This window comes from Lupinus angustifolius, unplaced genomic scaffold, assembly GCF_001865875.1.
Source record: "Lupinus angustifolius cultivar Tanjil unplaced genomic scaffold, LupAngTanjil_v1.0 Scaffold_21_26, whole genome shotgun sequence".
Classification (NCBI taxonomy): domain Eukaryota; kingdom Viridiplantae; phylum Streptophyta; class Magnoliopsida; order Fabales; family Fabaceae; genus Lupinus; species Lupinus angustifolius.
Genome location: NW_017719566.1, coordinates 1 through 20858, shown reverse-complemented (window position 1 = coordinate 20858; position 20858 = coordinate 1). Strand labels below are relative to the sequence as shown.

Here is a 20858-nt window from a genome sequence, read left to right as displayed (position 1 = left end):
AAATTACGATGGTTCCTTTTCATATTGATTTTGCTACAATATCATATCAGTTGTGCTCTACAACTTTTGTTTCAAGGTTTCCCTCTTTTCCCAATTCTATTTCTTTCTTCTTTGTTTCTAAGAATTGAATACCACATTTGTTTCTTTTAATGAGAAACATAAATAGTTACTGTATCAGTTAGTGACCCAGCCAATGTTATGTTTCTATTTCCTTTTCTTTGATTCATATTGTATGCATTGTGTTTGATAAAATGCTAAAGCCACTCCGCTATTATTAACAGGGATAATGTTGAAATGTTCATTGCTAACCTAATCCAGAGAAATTAGGATTTTGGAGACAAAAATGAGAAATTAGGGCTTAGAGCCCCCTAACCTAATCTAGAGGATTGTGGTTGAGTGAGAGTGAGAGGAAGAAGAAGTACTTCACTAGCTTTGATAAGAAGATGGAGTGTCACCGGCACTAAATATAGTTGGCAAATTTGGTTGAGTGTACAATTCAGTTTGATTTACACTATTTTCCAAATTCAGAAACTTTCAATCAAACTGTAGGCAATCGGTTCCACATAAAATCGAATCAAACCATAAAATTGAATTGTATTATATTTTATCAGTTTGATTTGGTTCGATTTTCTTGGTTTTGTAGTTCAATTTGGAACCACTTGTAGCCTTACTCACCACTAATTTATTATTAATGTTAGTTATATTATTTTAATAATTAATAGATCTATTAAGATATGTAGGTTAAAATTCAAAGCATTAGAAATACAAGAACAATAACCAAACTTTTATCTCATCTAGGTGGGGTTGACTACTTGGATAGAACAATACCGTAATGTTCTATCATAAATCATGTTCATTTACCATTAAGGTGTTGGTCTAGTAGTGTAAGGCCATACTAGATCCCTAGAAAGACCAAATGGTCAATAGCTCGATTCATGAGAGCAATACTTGTTGGGAGGGTCAGCCATGCACCCAACGAAAGAGATTAGTTCCTTATCCATAAGGAGATGAGATATCCTTGGTAGTACAAAAAAATCATGTTCATTGATAAAACATAATTCTCTAAGTTATTCTTAATTGTTTCACCTAAGATTTTTCTTGGACTTCCATTTGATATACTCTCCTTATGGGGGTTTCTACTGGTCTCCTTCACTTATGTCAAAACCACCTAAGGTTCAACCCTCGAATATCTTTTCTACAATAGGAGCTAATCTAATTTTCTCTTTCATGCAACCATTTCTAATTCTAACTTGTCTATTGGGTCCACTAATCCAACGCAATATTATCATCTCTGCGACATGGAGTCGATTTTCTTGTTGACATTTTACTGCCCAACATTCAATCTCATATAATATTGCAGGTCTTATATCTGTATGATAAATTTTTGTATCAAGCTTAAATGATTATTTTTTATCACATATGACACCTGAAACACTTTGCCATTTCATCCATACCATAAATAATTGGGGATAACTTGACAAAATAGAATCGTACGATCTCATATGTAACTGCAAAAAAAGAAGATTTGAGTACACAAGATCCCCTTTATTAACGTTTAAAAAAAGGAGGACAACAACATTATAGGGTTTAGATAGTAGTCATTTCATCACCACCATCTTGTTTGTTATTATCCGATTCCAACAGTTAACCTGTCGCCAATGAAAAATCATTGTGCCCAAACATCCCTTTCTGGAGTTCTCCTTGATGAACTCATATTTGAGATCCTTTCTTGGCTTCCTGCGATATTACTTCTGCGTTTCAGGTGTATCTGTAAGTCTTGGAAATCTCTCATCTCTGATCCAAATTTCATTAAACTACATCTTCAAAGAGCCCCCAAAAATGCCAACCTCATATTAACCTTGATTGGTAATCATGGGAAGAGATCGGCCATATCCTGCTCCTTTCGTTCTTTACTCCATCACAATCCATCATCACCCACAACTGTCGTTGCTGAAAATCTTCACTACAGATTAAAATTGATGAAACACACAGGTATTGGAGTCTCCTGCAATGGCTTGATTTGCTTGGTTCGTGCCTTTCCTAGAAATTTTCGTGGAAACGAATTTCATAAATACAGGGTAGGCTTATGGAACCCTGTTACTAAGTTGTTTTCCAAAAGATCTGCCGACTTGTTAGTTAAGGTGGAAGGCCGTGCATTTGATTCTGCTGAGTTCAGGTTTTGGTACGATAAATTAACTAAAACTTACAAGGTGGTAGCTGTCCTCGTGGATAGCGGAGCTTCGGTCGAGAATTTGGAGAGAACTGAGGTGAGAGTTTATAGGTTTGGTGACAATACAAGGTGTTTTGTTAGTGCTTGAGCGCCTTTTAAAACTTCTGTTCAATGTATAAACTCATTTTGATTGCATTTGACCTGTTGAAGAACTTAGATTGCCTTTTCTTCCACTGTATAAGGGAACCTTTCTCATGAGCATGTCATTACTGAAATTCAGCATTCCTTTATTCATACTCGGCTCTTTCCTTATATGATAGTAGCTGCTAACTTACTATTAGAAAATTTTGTGTATTTGTATTTTAATTTTAACAATTCAAATAAGATTAATTGATTAATTATAATTATTCTCATTTTTGTTTAGCCTATTTTTATAAAATTTTAAAAATTTCTTTTCTTTTTCAAAATAAAAAAACAGTTTGAAATAGGTATCTTGATAAATTTTGAAGCATCCTTACCATACGAGGAATTACGTAAATATCATTTGCAATTTTTGTAAAAATATTTTTATCATAAAAACATTTTTTAAATGTCCAGGAATTAAGTTTGAAATAATGAGTTCTAAAGAAAATATAATAAAAAAAATTACAAAACTATTTAATTGAGATATTACAAAATGTAATGTTACAGAAAGCAAATTGTAGAATTTATGAGAATTTCCCTACACAACGAGCCTTAGTTGCATCAGCTTAAGCCAAAACCATTAAAAGATTTCTTCCTCTTCTCTTTGCTCCTAATTATTGTTGCAACTACCTTACAACCTATTCCCTTCATGACCCAATAAAGCCTTTTCTGTTATCAATTCCCCTCAATCAATTAAAAGAATATCTTTAATTTAAGTCAATTCATTAATCAATTTTAAATTGAAAATTCTGTACTTTTGATTTCTTATTGAATATAGGGGTACATAGACTAAGATAAATCTTGTCAAATACAAAAATTAAAAATATATTATTTGTTTTAATAATTAAGTATTTAAGTTTTTAATAAAATTAATCAAGGGTATAATTAGTCCATCAATTAACAAGCGCATCATTATAGGGACAACTCACATGAGAATATTATGCTATTATGAGAAATGATAACTTTTATTTATAGCCATTAGATACAAACTGATGGCTATGATTACATTCAAAATAAAAAAGGTCATGTGATTATCTTATCTTCTGACTTGCTTATCACATTTGTATTCTTCTACTTTCTTCAACCTTTTTTCTCTTTTTTTCTTTCGTTTTTACTTTCTAATAGTTTTAAGAATTGATTGCTCAGGCCTACCATTGGAAACACTCGTTGCTGTTTGAGCACACATACCTTTAGGCTTCAATGAGATGGGTTTTTAACATAGTCCTTTATGTGTTTGACATAATATCTCATGGAGAATCTGAGTGAAGAGAACTATTATTTTCTTTGATTTTGTTATGTTAGTGGACAAATGAATTAGAGAAGTTCTAATTTTTATAGATGCATTCAAATTTGGAAGACATGGTGATATTAATTAATTATGATGTATCCTAATCATATCATCATTGTTATCGCTGATGATTATTCTTCATAAGATGGTTAGATTTTCCTCAGCTTGCAAGCCAGGGGAGCAGGGGGGGGGAAAATGTGTCCTAGAAAGGTAATTCACCAACATCATCAACTCAACAAAAATTACTAGTTACAAACTAACTGAATAGTCTATATCATCATCACCTACAATTTAAAAAAACCATAGTTAATATTTGAATAAAAGAATATAAACAATAATAGTTTTCATCCAATAACAATACAATAATAGTTTTCATCCAATAACAATACACTAACCAAACAAGGATAATACAATATAGAAAAGAGCATGTGTTTATTTACTCAATATATGACTCCAAATGAAAACTTTCATCGTTACCCATTAAAAATTATATAGAAAGAAGGGCTTACAATATAAATGAAACACAATGTTGCGTTTTCACTTGATGATAAAATACAAAAAAAAAAGAGAGAGAAAGAAGGTTGAAAAAGTAGAACAATACAAGTGTGACAAGTAACTTAAAAGATAGGATAAAACAAAATACAAATAAAGATTAAAGTCACATGACCTTTTTTATTTTGAATGTAATCCTAGCCATTAGTTTGGATCTAATGGCTATAAATAAAAGTTTGTATTTCTTATAATAGCGCAATGTTCTCATGTGAGTAGTCTCCTATATGTATATATATTTAAAATCCAAATTTAATCTCCCATATTTAGTGAGAATTTCTGACCCTACTGTTTCTTTCCTATATACTTTACCAAGAGTCCAAGAACAAACAAAACTTTAAAGAGAGTAAAGTATATCCTCGTATCAAGATATAACTTATCTCCTTCTGCAAGTAAAAGTATGACATATGTACTATTTTGTTTAGTTTTAGACATATTTTTATAGAAAATGGTGAAATAAAATATATATTATGATTTTAATGACGGGAGGAGATAACTTATCTCATTATATCAGGAGATACTTTATTCTCAACTTTAAATAATACAAGTTATGTAAAACAGGAGCTAGCCAAGTGCAGTATTGCACTATTCTACAATAGGAGTATGTGGTTTTTGTAACGTGTTCCAGTTAACAACTTATTAAAATTGTTCATTAAAAGAAATAATATAATTTGTAGGGTTTGAAAGTGCATTTTAGAAAGCCACTTCAAAACTATTTAGTCAATTTTACCCTTAACAAATTTACCAAATTTTATTAATTATGCAATGCCCTCAAAAACACTTCATAAATAATGTAATTAATCTTTTGGAAAAATGAGTATTTTCCTTTATGTAACATATAAACCACAAATTATTTTCCTTAAATTCATTCTTTTTTCAAGACGTCACATTTTTATAAACTACGGAAAGTAAATAACTAATATCTAATGGTAATTGAAAATGACACAACATTTTTATGAATACCTCTTTATTAATAATTAGACTTGACTCTACAATACATTGAACGAGGTGTTGCTTGGTCAAGTAAGATGCTAGTACAAAATACAAGGCGGAATCTAATCATCGCCTAAACTGAAACTATACAAAATAGACTGAGTTATTCAGCACTACAAAAGTACCCTACACAGATACCCTAACCCCAAAAAGAAAAACAAAAAAGGAAATGGCTCCTAACGGCTAGCTCCAGTGTCAACGAGGGCACTAGAACCCTCACTCGGATCCTCCTTCGTCTCAGAGTCAAAAGAGAGGTCTACCAATTCGATGGAATCCTCTAATCAGATCAACTCCACACAATCCTCCTCCTCAAATTCCATCTCATCCACAGTGTCATAGGTCAAACCCATCGACCTAATCCATGTTCTCTAGGACAGTGGGGAACAAATCACATCATTTCAACTCCTTCACCTCATCGATGGCCCGACTGCAGCTGGTCTGCATGGAGTCACAGACTGGTAGATGATACGGTCAGTATCGGCCTCTGATCTGGCAGAGTGATGGAAGCCTCTAAGTCCACGTAATGGGATGGGAAGTGCATCGTGGTGTCGTCACACACAATCTCCTGTTCCAAGGCACAAGGGCTAATGTAGGTGTAGTTACTTCCGTCAATCGTCTATGCCCCCTCCTGGGACATCGAGAATCGGTAGCTCTGAATCCTTGTTGAATGGTCCATCTAAACGAGAACGTGTACTAAAAACAAGCAGAAAGAAATGGAGTAAGACATCTAATGAATATGTTTCATCGACAGCGTGGAATAATACAAAATATCACATTCAGACATAACACATATAATATTCATTCTATATTATTACATACATAAATGCAAATGATGAATGATGTTGTAACTCAGACTATGAGAAACAAAATCGACAAGTTCAGTGTATGAATGTTATGTTTATTTCATCCATCCTTTCACCAATGTCCTCCCAATAAACTATTCGGAAATAACCGAGAGTATAGGTCCCACAACAAGCTGATTTGAATGCACCAACTTAGTCCTCGCAAGGTTATATGATCGATATATTCCAAAGGAACTGTCCATTTCAGGATGATGTCATATCAAACACTTTCTAGGCATCCCTCTCGTTGATCCTGATTGCAAAGAGGGGTTGTCACAGATCATCTAGTTTGCATTGTGAGAGTTGTCTGATCCAACAGAATACCTCATCCAAGAATACAGGGGACTCGTCTCACCTAGACTTTCCCTCAAGGCTTTGATGACGCATCACTGCCATCACCGACCCTCTCAACATCCCGATGCTCATTCGTCTCCCGTAATTTTCCTCTCCACTACTTCATTATTTACAATGAGTATGCACACTAACCAAGGTTAGCAGATTAAATCTTTTAATCATTCTTTTATATCGATCTGCCCATCCTAAGACATCTCTCATCAGGAATGCTTCTAGTGGGATCTGATCTTATCATCAATAGAGGAAAACCTCATCTCCACTACGAATCATCCTGTATCACTCTGGACGGTCTAATGGCCAAGCCTCTTACGGTTAGACGATCTCGCTGCATGGGAAAACATAACCATTCGGGCCTCACCCTTACAATATAACTTTTAGTACTCATTACTTTGGTTATGATGAACTTCTTGTACAAACTCTCAAGAGTCTAATGTGCTTATTCCTTCTTATGAAGTTTACATCTTTGGAGTATATTATCTCCAACGAAGGATGTTTATAGGTTTTATTTAAGAAGAATGGGTTTTAGAAACTAGAACTTGAAGAAAATGAAACCTTGGTAGAAAAGTTGTCATTGGACTCTCTCCAAAGTGAGAGCTGACACTCAAATGATAAAAAATATCCAACCTTCCTGGAGACCTCTCGCCCAAGCAAGAGGTGTTGATAATCAATTATGCCTACACGTTAGTCGACTATCATAGTTAAAAGGTAAAATTATTGGGACCTCTTCGCCCCAGCGAGAGCTGTCGCTCAAGTGAGGGATCTGATAATCAATTATACTATACGTTAATCAATTATATCAGTTACAAGATGAAATTACTAGGACCTCTCGCCCGAGCGAGAGAATAGCACTCAAGCGACGAAAACAAGTCATAAATTACTAGGACCTCTCGCCCAAGCGAGACTTGTCTCTCAAGCGACAAAAGCACGCCCAACTCGCTGGAGGCTTCTCGCCCAAGCGAGAGCCTGGTGCTCAAGCTAGGGATCTGAGAATCGATTATATCTAAGCGTTAATCAATTATCACAGTTACAATATCCAGGTAATGTTCATCCATGGATAACCACAACATTACTCCACACAAAGACCTAACTTAAACGATATGGCTTAAGAAACCAAATGTACTTAATCCAAACAAACATACAATTGATTAAGTACATGATTCTTAATACCCAAAACAACTCCAAAATTTTGAGGTAGTGTAGGAGGTCCGAATGTGATATTTTGACACCACTATGTTACGATGTATTCTCCCTCACCTTAGGTTGTCGAGTGAGTGATTCCCTTTAAGTGTAAATGAGTAGGTTGTCCCACTTCGGAAGCTTCGGAAGCAAACACAAAAACAAATTAGTGGGTTTGCAAATTAAATTTTTGCATGATAATCCTAAGGTAAAGACACCTTTTAACCTATTATGAACTCAATCACTTTCATCCATCAGGTTCAAGATTACATATTCTTGAACCATCCTTTATAATCGAAAGTCTTGTTTAAGAAACACTCATTTTTAAACTAAGACTTTAACAAAGCTTGTACTTTTAACTTTAACACAAATTAATACTTTCCTGAAGACTTTTTAAGGCATATTCACCACATTAAGATAAGTTTCCTAACCAAAATCAACACTTTAAATCAAGATCTCTTAAGTTAAACTTACCACTTTAAAGTAAGCTAACTCAGGTGGATTCAATAAAAATCTATGGTCATCTCAACACATTTTCATTTGTAACCACAAGGGTTACTAGTGTTGATCACATAACCAAGAACAACATATTAAGAGTTAACATTTTAAATCAAGATTTCTTAACTTAAACTTACCACTTTAAAGTACGCTTATTATAACAATGCTCTCACTTTAACTAGCTTACCATCCAAGACTTCATAACACTTCAAATTATAAAGTCAAGACTTTTAAATGTCGTCTTTTATCCCAAATCATTACTTGAACTTGGAAGTCAAAGGATATCAATTACTAATCAAACCCTTAACACATAATACTTTAAAACAACACTTTTTCACAAAAACTCACCCTTTTTCTTAATATGTTTTTGTAGTGTTGATAACACTTTCATTATGTATTACTAACAACACTACTTTACACTTTCCAAAACACACAACTCATAAACATTTTGGATTTCAAAAATAGAAAATATTTTTTTCCTAAACACATATATAGGCCACGAAGTTTTGACCTAATGCCAAGGAAAGTTTTGATTTTTCAACTTATCATTAAACACATTAAAGGTTCCTTTGATGTCCAAATCATCACCTTTAAAACACATTCAAACACCAACATTAAATCATCTATCATTAAAACAAAAATATACTATTCTAAACTTGTCCAAGGCTATGGTTTTTCAAGCCAAAAACAAGTGGAAAAATCCAAACTTCACATGGTTTAAAAACTCTTTAAAGGTTCCTTTGATGTAAAAATCATGACCTTTAAACACATTCAAACTCTAATATTTTATTTTCTAGCATTAAATTGAAAAATAAACTATTTACACGTGTTCAAGGCTATGGTTTTTCAAGCAAACAACAAGTGGAAAAATCCATGCTTTACATGGTTTAACAATAACAAAATACTTGGATCCAAACATTAAAATAAAACAGCCCCATCAACAACATAACCAAAATGATAACTATCTAATAATGTATGTGAAAAAGAATGAGAAAACAATGAGAAACTACCTTGAAATCTCTTTGAAATGCCTAAGATATAAGTGAGAAGTGAGGAGAGCAAATGTTCTCCCTTAAGGGAAAGGGTTTCCTTTTATAGAGAGGAAATTAGATTTTTGGGGGCAAAATATCACGAGGGATTTCCAAAATCTTGGTGATGCAAGAGTTCATGAGTGATTTTAGGGATTGTGCAAAAATGTTGTACTTTTTCTTCTTCCACAAGCAAGTTTGACTCATGGATAGCATTGTGGCCAATGCAATGAAACATCACAATTAAAATCATGCCTTATTCTGGTTGGCTAAATCTCGGCCAAAGATTAACAACCTCCCGATTTAGGGTTACGTTAAGAACGTCGAAACTTGAATTTCGGAGTGAAAAATATCTAGAGATGAGTTATGGACAAAATCGGAATTTGATTCCAAGTTATGGAACTCAAAAATCACCTTTTGGGCTGAATTTAGGGTGAATTTGAGCCTGTAAGAGGCCCAAAAACTTTCAGTTTCATAAAATTATGAAACTTTACCATATATTAGGAAATCACAATACAAGACTAAAACTCAACTTAGGTTATTCCTAAATAAATACTAATTAATTTATAAAATTAATCGTTTGTCAATTAAGTATTTAATAAAATGTGCATAAAAAATCATGGTGTTACAAATTACATCATACTAAAATACATACTGATAATTATTTTATAATTAAACAAGTAAATAATTATTAGAAATAATTACTTCCTAATTTAAAGCTTCATAAGTAAATATAACCTCACTAAAATTTTAATTAAAGTACTAATAATGATTTATATATAAACTTCAATTAGTATTTATAAGTCAATTTATAAATAGTTAAAGGGGAGGAATTCACTTACAATATTTTTTAAACTTACTCCTCATCCTAGAAATCAATTCCAAGGAAATCTAATGATTTGAATTAGTGAGTATATCTAAACCATTATGTATTCATAAAATTGATAGTCAGGATGAAAAATAAATTTAAAAAACTTACTCTTGGAGTAAGTAGATCCCCACTAATAGTTAAATAAATAATAATAAAAATGGAAAATTTCACAAATCCCTTAAACTGTATTGCTTTTATAAGTAATTACTATGAATTATTCTTTCTCCCTAATTACTCCTTAAACTTTAATTATTACTTAAATTTATTTATATATAAAAATAATATTACATTTACTAATTATGCATTATGTAATTATAAATTTACTAATAATATTTAATTTTAGTTGTCATATCATTATTAAGTAATTATAAATTTGTATATACATTTTGTACTAATACTTACGTCAATCTTGAAAAACATCTTTTCAAGTGACTCTATCCCTTTTCTTATCACACGCTTGTGAAAGAAAGATTTATGAAATATCAATGAAGAATTTACAACAATGTCAGGATTGCCTTTACAACTATTGAATGTAATATCACTTGCAATCCGATAACTCTTTTGTAAATAAGTAATAATGCTCTTATATGTTTGTAAAACTTTGAAACACTTTACTTCATGCAACTCAGAAAATTCAATTTGAAAGTTTAAGAACAAGTTGTAAAAAGTGCAGAAAATATTTCAAAGAATTTTCAGAATTATGTTTTAAAGTTTGTGTAAGGGTTATAGGTTTGATTCTCAGATTCAATGCCTTTAACTAGGCTTTCCAACCAGCCATAATACCTCTTTGAAAGGGTACGAGTTGATTGGAATGAAACCATTTCCTTTGTGATGAAAACCATTCATTTTGAAATCTGAAAACTGATGCAACAACTCTAAGTAATTGATTACAACCTTGAGTAATCGATTACTCAAACATGCTGTCAAATTGGGCAATTAAAATTTAATTAGATTAATCAATTATAACATTTGAGTAATCAATTACCCGACACATTTGTTGTTGGGTAATTGGTTTTCTCACTTATGTAACCTATTACTTAGATACAGTAACATGTTACACATTATTTTTGGAAATTTTTTTGTTTATTCTTGAAGTGTTTCAATTTTCTTAAAAATAGTTTGAGCATTACTACTATTGTATATTCGAGAGTATATGATAGAAGTACATATTTAGACTTAGACTAATTTTTCTTGAAGCTTTGTCTTCATAAGTATTCTACCTTTTCTTATTTTTGGTGATGTTAGTGTCTTCATCAAACCCGTGCTAAGATCAGGAGCAAACATATTCTTCACAACTCTGCCCTCTTTCATGCAAAGGTCTTTTATTTTAGTACATAGCCCATAAAATGGTGCATAAAACGTTTTCCTTCAGTCTATTATAACACAACCTTCCTTCGTTTCCTACTAGAGGTGTAACTCGACGTCCTTATGTAATATATATGTTTTACTTAAATCTTTGTGCATATAAGTTTAGTTACCAGTTAAACACAATAATGAGATCATCACAATGCGGATTTAGATAATAGTACGCTTTTAAATTCCCAGAATGGTATAGTTCCTTATACGTTAATCGCAATCCTCTAGTTGTTGGTGGTGGATGTGGGAGAAACTATATGAAACACTCTACACGTTCTTTGCTTGTATACAAGAAAGAAAACTTAATGGAACACTTAAGAAAATAACATGAAAGAAGAGAAAGCACTCAGTATTACTAGGAAAGATTTTTTAATTATGATAGATGTGTGTTATAAAGAGGGTAGTGCATGTTTATATAGTGGATGGAAACCCCACCCCTGGTTTATTCTACACCAACAGTTTTCATTTATGCTACCCTAGTTAGCTCCTTTTATGTGACCCTGCAGGTGGTGTCACATCTTGTCTGCCATTCATAGTAGGAATCTTTCTAACTATTATTTTCCTTTTTAGAGTATATCGTTCACTTTTTCAGGCCTTCATGTGCCTTTTCAGACTCCTAGTCATAGTTCTTGGTCATGTTTCATAATTATTTATGCCAGAAGATGCTTTACCTGAGAATGTTAATATTAGTTGATGGTTCTTCATTGTCGATAGTGTTTTCTCTTTTTCACATATTTGGCTTGCTAACGTTTTTGTTCTTGGTGGTAAATCCATCATATTTGTTTAAATTTTGTTGTACCAGCTGAATTATGGGGCTCCTCTAGATCATCTTCCTATTGAGTATATATACGTTGTTGGTCATTTGAAATAGACCCATTGCTCTTCTTTGTTGTCTTCCAAGGTTCTCAGTATTTCCTTGAATATTATTTCTAATTCCTGGGATTTGATGGTATGAAGCTTGTAATGAAAATCCCCATGTCTTCAATAAATAACTTTGTTTCTAGCTCATTTTAGAACGAAACAGCTGTAGTCCCAAATCTAATTAGATTTATTCAAGGATAAAATTTATCTAGGGTTACTGCTACTATAGTAAAATAACATCTGACATATACTTTATTCTGAGTTACAATATTGAAATAATGCTTTGCTGCTTCATTCTTGGACTGATTTTGGCAATAATTATAATTCATACATATTATTTAAGAGATAAATAGTTTGTATTAATCCATAATCGAGTAATGTTTTTACTAATTTCGGACTTGTTCTAGGATAAATAATTGTTTTGTTAAATGCATATTGGGAGATATATTTAATAGTTGGTGTTGGAAGTCTAAGACAATTTAATTTTCTTAATAATAGTCTTAGATAGTTGTACTATTCCTTGGTGTTAAAAGTGGTACGGGCTGGTCGTTTTTGAGTTTTGGTCGGGGGGGTCTAACATTACTATAACTATGTGAGACGAATATTATTTATTTTCTTTTTGTTGGGTTTTTACTATTTCTGCTAATGGCATTATTTGGCTGGGAGTTAATAATTGTAATGGTGATATAGACTCCTTAAAATTAGTCTAGGTAGCTACTTCTTTGATTGTTTTGTTTTGGCTTGGCTGTTGTGATATGATATCTGATAGAGATAGTGTAGTGTTTTGAATACTCTCATTAAATGAGGCTGTTAGTTTTTCAATAGTTGTAGTCAATTGAGCATAGACTAATTGTAGATTCATTTCTATATTACTGAGTCTTCTATCTAGTTGGTCGTTGAGGGACATAGAGAGATTTGTTGTTCCTCCTGTCGCTCCTTGGATATTTCTATTATGCATAGTGGAATTTGTATTCTGCATAGTTGAAATCTTCATATTAAGATTTTCTCCCATTTGTAACAAAATCGTTAGTAATTTTATCCTATTCTACTCAAATAATCTGCTACTAAATTATTTCTTCCTTTTATATATTCAATTTCATAGTCATAGTGATCCGAATCACTTTGCCATTTTATCAACATTTTATACATCAATCTATTGGTTTTTATTCCTTTATCTGACTAGTGTTCTACATGAGTTTTATTTGTCCTAATTAAAAATTTGGTATTTACTATAAACAACTGAAGTTTTTCTATAGCCTTTATTCTTGGTAAAAACTCATTCCAATTGGAGTGGTATTTGCTTTGACTATCCTTAAACTTTCCACTACAATATCTCATTATTACTTCTTTCATTTCATTGTCATGGTACAATGTTGCTCTCCAATAATTCTTTGATGTGTTTGTATAGATAATCCATCTTATATTAGATTCAATTGGTATAAATAATTTGGGCAAATGTTGACACAATTTTTTGATTTGACCTATTATATTCTCTATATTATCATCCATTACCCATCTACTTTCCCCCAGTTAACTTATATATTTGATAAGTGCCAAAATTACCTAATTTTCAAACACTTTCCATTACACTTATCCTATCCAAAAATGTGAAAACCAACTAAAATTCAACACTTTATAGATAAATTTTGTATTATTGGATAATATAATTTTTGATCACCTCTTGTCCATGTTTCCCTTGAATTTTGTAGGAAATTGATTAATTCAAAAGAAAGCCAAGAATTCATGCCAAATCACAAGCCAAAAGTTCACAAGGAAATGCTCAAAAGAAACAAGCTAAGTACGACATGTTGTGTGCTTAAGCTTGTCACCATAAAGATGACTTAGGCTTGAAGAAATGTACCTTTCTTCACCATGAAGAAACCCTAGCTAGTTATGCAAAGCAAAGCATAAACTCAAAATCTTACTTAGACTTGAAGAAATCACGCCAAAAGTGGCTAGTAACCAACTAAAACCATGTCAAGAAATCATGGAAAAAAGGTTGCTTTGGCATGAAGAAAGGTTGGGTCATTCACCATGAAGAAAGGGTGGTTCCTTCACCATGAAGGAACCAAGCAGCTGGGCGTGGCTTGAGCTGGGTGGCTAAACATGTCAGAAACCTAGCCATGAAGAAAGCTTGACCAACTCATCAAGCAACTTGCCTACTCTTTGCTTAAAGGCCAAGCACATGACCTCATTCATGACATATGTTCTGAACAAGCAAGTAGTAGGTGTCACCATGCATGTAATCTAGCTCACAATAGGTTGTCCAAGCTAGCTGCCCATGATGGGACAAGCTGCTGACTCACCAGCTTGGGTGAGCATCGTGAGGCGCTGGGTGGCCAAATAGGGCAGCTAAGCTCCCATGACTTTGCCTATAAAAAGCACACCCACCTCCTCACTTTAACACATTGTATATTGCTTGTAATTTCATCTCTTTCATTCATTTTCGGTTCTCTCTCACTTGAGAGTGTTCTTAGGCTGTTCTTAGGCTTTTAGTTCATAGAAATTCAAAGGGAATGGAGTTGGGAAATGAGGTGCAAAAACATGATTTTGTAACCTCATTTCGAATCAAAAACATCTCATCCTTGGATAGATGGTTCAGGCTCCTACATATTGATTTGGATTATGGTGTAAGGTTATTTCTTCTCTTCATTTGTATCATATTTTGATTACAATACATTCAAGTTATTACTTTTTGGTTAAGTTTTGATTCTTTAAGAAGTTCTTAATCCGGTTTTAGCTTGATCACCTAAAACTTGATTTAAAGAACCAAAAATGCTTCTTATTAAAATGTTGACAAGTGAACTAAAAAGTATAACCTACACCTTAGTTCACTTATCACATCAAGTATCTATTTTAAACAACTTATGGTCAAGGATAAATGATGTTAACGGAGCTTGAAGTAGGGTGTGACAACCTACTTCGACGAGTGACACTTAACTATTGTTTAGTGTATTACATAAGGTTTGAAAATCATCTTATCATTCTAGGAAACTAGATGAAGGATTTAGAAATGGTGTGTGGAATTAACCGAAAGTATAACACATAACTTGTAATGTTTTCAATATCATTTGGGTCAAGAAATAATTTCATCTTTCAAATCAATTTTCCCTTCTTGAATTTGTAAATAGTTAAATTCTTTACTTTTTCATGTATCTTAGTTCATAAAATCACAAAAACAACTTTAATTGTTACTTTATTACTTTTGATAAAAGATACAAAGTATGAGTACATTTCTATAAGGCAATTCCTTGTGGTTCAACACAACCCTATACTATTCTACAATCGAATATTGGAAGAGATGCAAATGTAAAATAGTAAATCGTTAACTTATAAATTTTATATGTTGACAAAGAAAGAAACCTTGAATCAAAGTGAAATTTAATTCATAAATTGTATCTTTGTGAAAAGTAAAAATACACAGTTATAATGAGTGATCTAACTACTAATTTTTATTATTGCAAATTCTCTTAATGGTAATAATAACTTTGAAGCATATTCATGGAATATACTTGGATTATTATGAAATCTCATTGGTAATACGTTCCGCTCATATAGTCCTTCAGATGTAAATTTTTTGTGAAATAGTTTGTTATTAAAAGTTATCCTAATTTCTTCTATTCCTTTACACGCATCTCTATATTTTTCATATTCTTCAAATTATGATTCCTCATGTATTTGTACTTCTATTATTCCTCCATGCATCATATTAATTTGAATTTCTTCTTCTTTTGACTCACATCCTTCATATATTTCAACTTCATTCGACAATAATATTTCTAGCTTGTATATCTCTATATCTGAGTCATTTATTTCGCTCCCTATGTTATTATATTCCAATGGTTCTAGCTCATATTCGTCAGCTATTTGTATAAGTTTTTCAGTTTTTTAATTTATTTTCCTAGGGAACCTTAGTGATATGTGTCCTAGTTCTCCACAATTATAACATCTACATTTTGTTGGTCTCCTATTATATTGTCTTTCTGGATTCTTGTTATTTCCAAATTTCCTTTTCCTAAAATATTTTTTTTATTTATGTGGTTTGAATTTCTTAGTAAATTTCCTATTTGGATATTTTTTAAACCTATATCTATTCTTGCTTACTCTTTTCTTGTTTATTGAGTTGCAGTCCCGTCTATGAGGCGTCTCAATATCTCCACATTTTAACACTAATTTATTTGTCTTATAATATTTAATATTTCTCCAAGCTTTTGTACATTTTGTAGATAAATATTCTCTCAATAGATCCTTTCTTCTTCCCATAGTATCAACCATAGGTGCTAACTCTTTATTATTATGGTAAGCTCTATCATATTTGTCTAGTATGGTTTCTGAAATTAAGTTTGGTAATCTTCTATAAAATAATTCCAAATAGTACCTTTGATCGGTGTACTATGATATCCTTGCTTCGTAATAATATTTCTTAAATTCACATATGTTTGGGTTTAAATATTGTGGGTCTAAAGAGCATAATTCTATCTCATGCATATTTCTTCTAACTCCCATTCTTTTAGTTGCTTCATTAATCGATAAATTTCTCCGTACAAACTCATTCCTTAATATGGTCTCATATTGTCTTATTAAGTTGTATATAAGTCTCACCTATTGTTAGAAGGGTTTTGGATAGTTTTTAATTTATTCCTCCATTCGTGTGTCTTACTTTTCGACCATTCTTGTACTATTCATAAATTGTTGCTTCTAATACCGTACTAGTTGTTGCTGCATCTAGATTTCTTCCCATTAGAGTTATTAATTGGGAATTTGTCCATTCTTCTATCCTTTTTCATTATCTAGTCCAAAATCCAAGTCTAGCTATATCCATGAATTTGGTATGTCCCTTGATTCCACTAGCTCTAAGGGGGTTGGTGTAAATTTTGATCTATTTGGTTTTGTATATACTACATGGAATCTATCTTCATCTTACCTTAGATCATCTCTCATCATATCTTTATGTCTTAATTCTCCCTTTTCCATTTCGTCCTCTCTTTTTATTTATGGTCTACTAGTGGACGTTCTCTTCAGATTAGTGTGGTGCATTTGTATATATGCCATATCTTTCATCATTTATTCTAAGTTTTCTAACTCTTCTTCTTCCATCATTCTTTCTATTTCATCTATATTATCTTCGTCTAATTCTTCTATACCATTCAGCATGTTTATTTGTATTTTTCTTTTTCCCTTGAACTAATAATTTTCTTAAAAGTTGTCATTCTCTGTTCCTAATAGGCTTACTTGCTTTACTAATATACTTCCCAGCTTATTGTCTAACTCTTCTATATCTTATAACACTGTTATCTATTTCTCTATGTGTTCTCTTTCTTGTATGTATATCATGTTGGGCATCAGTAGGCCAGAATACACCTAGAAGGGGGGGGGGGGTTGAATAGGTGTTGTGCATCACTTGTTCGACTTTTCCTATATTTACGCAAAACTAAAACAAAATGCAGTTAATCGATTATGCTTGGACTTAATCGATTAAACAATGCTAAGATATAATCGATTATGCTTATGGATAATCGAGTATCCTGACACTCACACAACTTGATTCTTTGGTTTCTTGCAAAGCAAGTTACCAATTATCGAATATTTACACATTTAATTGATTAATGAGATTAAAGAAAGACGGTAAAAAAATTATAGCATGCAACTCATATTAACATAATTAATCAACAAAGTAAAGACGAAAAGTAAAGAGATTAGGGATTAGAAAGAGGTACACAAGGAATTTTATTCTGTTTCTTTTGCGGTCCACTACAAACTACATCTAGGCCTCCCCTTCTGATCTCGGGAGATTTTTCTTCAACTATTGCAATTGTGAGTTTTACAAACACACTTACAATTACAAAATTAGAAAAAAAACTAAACCGATCCTTACTTAGCCCCTATGAGCTTGACAATCTAGGTTTGACCTAACTAAATCGCCTACTAGGATCTCCTATCGTTTTGCGATCGGCCCAACCTTGGTATCACTCGAACTAAGACCTCTTAGCCTCTATGAAGATTACAAAGATCTCTCTCGTAGTGAAAATATTCACAAATAGAATAACTTCCTTGTTCAAACAAAATGTATTGAGTTGACTTGAGTACTTAATACTCGGATTCAACTATTTCAATTCTACGATTACTAAAGAATAACAGCTACCTCCAAAACTCATGATTTGCGATGGTCCAAGCAGGTCCATATGGAGAAGCTCCAAAGGCCTAGTTGTGGAGATCAAGTTTTTAGTCGCAAATGAGTTCTTAACTTGCTTACACTTTTGGCAAGTGTCACAAGCTTCTTTAGACTTAACATTAAGTTTAGATAGACCAACAACTAAATCACTTGAAGACAATTTATCTAAGTGTTTAATGTCTATATGCGCAACGAGCCTATGCCAAAGCCGTATGTCATTCTCTCTAGAGATAAAACATTTTGAGAAAATGTAGTGACATCCTCCAAATTAACCATGTATATGTTATTTATACGATGACCAATGAACTTAACGATATTAGATAAACTATCACGAATAATGCAACAATCAGAATCGAAGGATACTTTGTTACCTTCATCACACAATTGGTTGATGCTTAATAAGTTGTGATCCAGACCTGATAAGTGCCAAACATGCCTAAAAATCATACACTTTTATGGCACTTATCTTAAGCATAATTGAGAAAAATCAACTTAAAACAATACTTTTTGTATAAAATGTCACAATTTAGTATATTTGTGTTTGTATTGCATTTTATGTATTTTTTAGGAAATAAAAATGAAGAAAAGAAGAGAAATGACTCATGGTCAAAAAGCAACAAATGTCAATAAAACCAAGGTGTTCAACCAGGCAGCTGAGCGGGAACAAGCCCCGCTGAGCTGACCTGCCTGACCTGGCCACCTGCCTGACCTGGACCAAACTGCTCAACCAGGCAGCTGAGCGGTCCAGCTTAGCCGCTCAGCCCAGCACCAGACTAGGCCTGACACGGTCAGATATATGCTTGACACGATCAGACTCGAGCTTGGCACAAGCCAAGCTGCTGAACAAGTTGCTCAGCGGTCAAACCAAGCTGCTCAGCGGAGAACCAAACTCCTGGCCAGATCAGTAAGTACCAAGCCACGTCCTAGTCAACACGGTCAGAAGCTGCTGAACAAGCAGCTCAGCGGTGAAGCAGGTGCGCTGGGCGGTGCTTACTAGACTTGACTTAACCATCAAGCAAACCATAAAGTCATCCATGACCTCACCTCAAGTAGCCCACCATAGGATTTTCAGAAGTAGCTCACAATAGTTGGTCTCATAGCCCACAACTAGCTTTGATGAGTCATGCACAAGGAGGTGACTAAACTACTTGGTCAAGGGACCAAACCCATGCTGAAGGGTTTGGTAAGCTTCTTAGAGATCCAGCCAAGCAGCTCAGCGGTCCATAAAAAATTTTGCCTATAAATAGAGGCCATTTCCTTCGAGCAAAAGAGATTGTATTGAGAATTTCTTCACTAAATTCTCTCAAAAAAACACTTGAAGGCATAATTCTCTCATTTAGGAATTCTTTCTTAGCTTAGAGTTTTCATTTTCAAGTAAGTTTTGTAATTTGTAGTTTAGAATTCAAGAGGAGAAAAGGAGATGGCAAATGAGATGCAAAAATCAATTTTGTACTCTCATTTGGAACTCAAAAGCATCCAATCCTTGGATGGATAGCTCATGCTCCTAAACATTTTCTTTTGAACAAGGTTATGTAATTTCTACTTCTTCTTAATTTACAAAAGTTTGGATTTTAATCATTCAAGTTGGTGCTTTGGTTAATATTATTTGTTTGAGAAGTACTTAATGCTCTTTTTAGATTGATCACCTAAAAAATGATTTCAAGTCAATAAAATTACTTGTCTCAAACACTTAACAAATAAACTAAGGAGTAGTTGTACTACTTAGTTTATTTGCAAAGTTAAGCATGCTTTTCTTAAGATCTTACATTCATCACTCATTCAATATTAGAGTCAGCAATGGTTAAGGCGTGACAACCTAATCTCTTTTATGGTCGTAGTATTGTTTAAGTGATGAATATAAGTGTTTATGATTCTACCATTTTAGGATATACACTAAAAGGAGGATTTCAGACCTTGGTGTTTGGGGTTAACCAAAGTAAAACATAAGAACTTGTCTAAGTAGTTCAAACTCAAAAAGAAGATGAGAAATGTATTTTCCTTATTCAAAAAGAATTTGTCTCCACAAGAATTTGTTAATATTTAAGTTGTATATGTGTACTTGTGCATATTCACATTCAAACCAACCAAAGTATGTTTAAACCATTATTTGTGCTTTGACATGTTTACTTGATTTATTTTATTAGGCAATTCCTTGTGGTTCGACATAACCCTATACTATACTACAATTGAATCTTGAAAGAGGTGTAAATTGTAAAATAGATTATCAATAAATTTTATTTGTTGAAAACACCTTGTAATATACAAAAGTGATGAATCTAACTTACTAACTTTTATTTATTGTTATTTACTTTCCGCATTTTATTCTTTAATACCAACCTTCCTTAAGGAAGAAGTTTGGTTTGTTAATAAAATGAAACCGAAAGGGAGTAAATAAATAAAAGGTCACTTAAATTTATTATTCTTTTGTTCTTTATTTATTTATTTGTATCTAACAACTAACTATTCATCACTTTAATATATTAGAATACCATTAAACCGGTGTTGGAATTTATTCCA

The 20858-nt window shown here is 32.6% G+C and overlaps 1 protein-coding gene across 1 annotated transcript; it reads left to right on the top strand.

Moving 5' to 3' along the window:
- Nucleotides 1-1658: 1658 nt before the first annotated feature.
- Nucleotides 1659-2318, top strand: LOC109338271 (F-box/kelch-repeat protein At3g23880-like). The gene has a single exon (XM_019575466.1). The coding sequence runs from the start codon at nt 1659-1661 to the stop codon at nt 2316-2318; it is 660 nt and encodes a 219-aa protein (XP_019431011.1).
- The last annotated feature ends 18540 nt before the right edge of the window (nt 2319-20858 follow it).

Bases quoted from the DNA above. Each gene is read 5' to 3' on its own strand.
- LOC109338271 (XM_019575466.1), top strand. From the start codon at position 1,659: ATGAAAAATCATTGTGCCCAAACATCCCTTTCTGGAGTTCTCCTTGAT.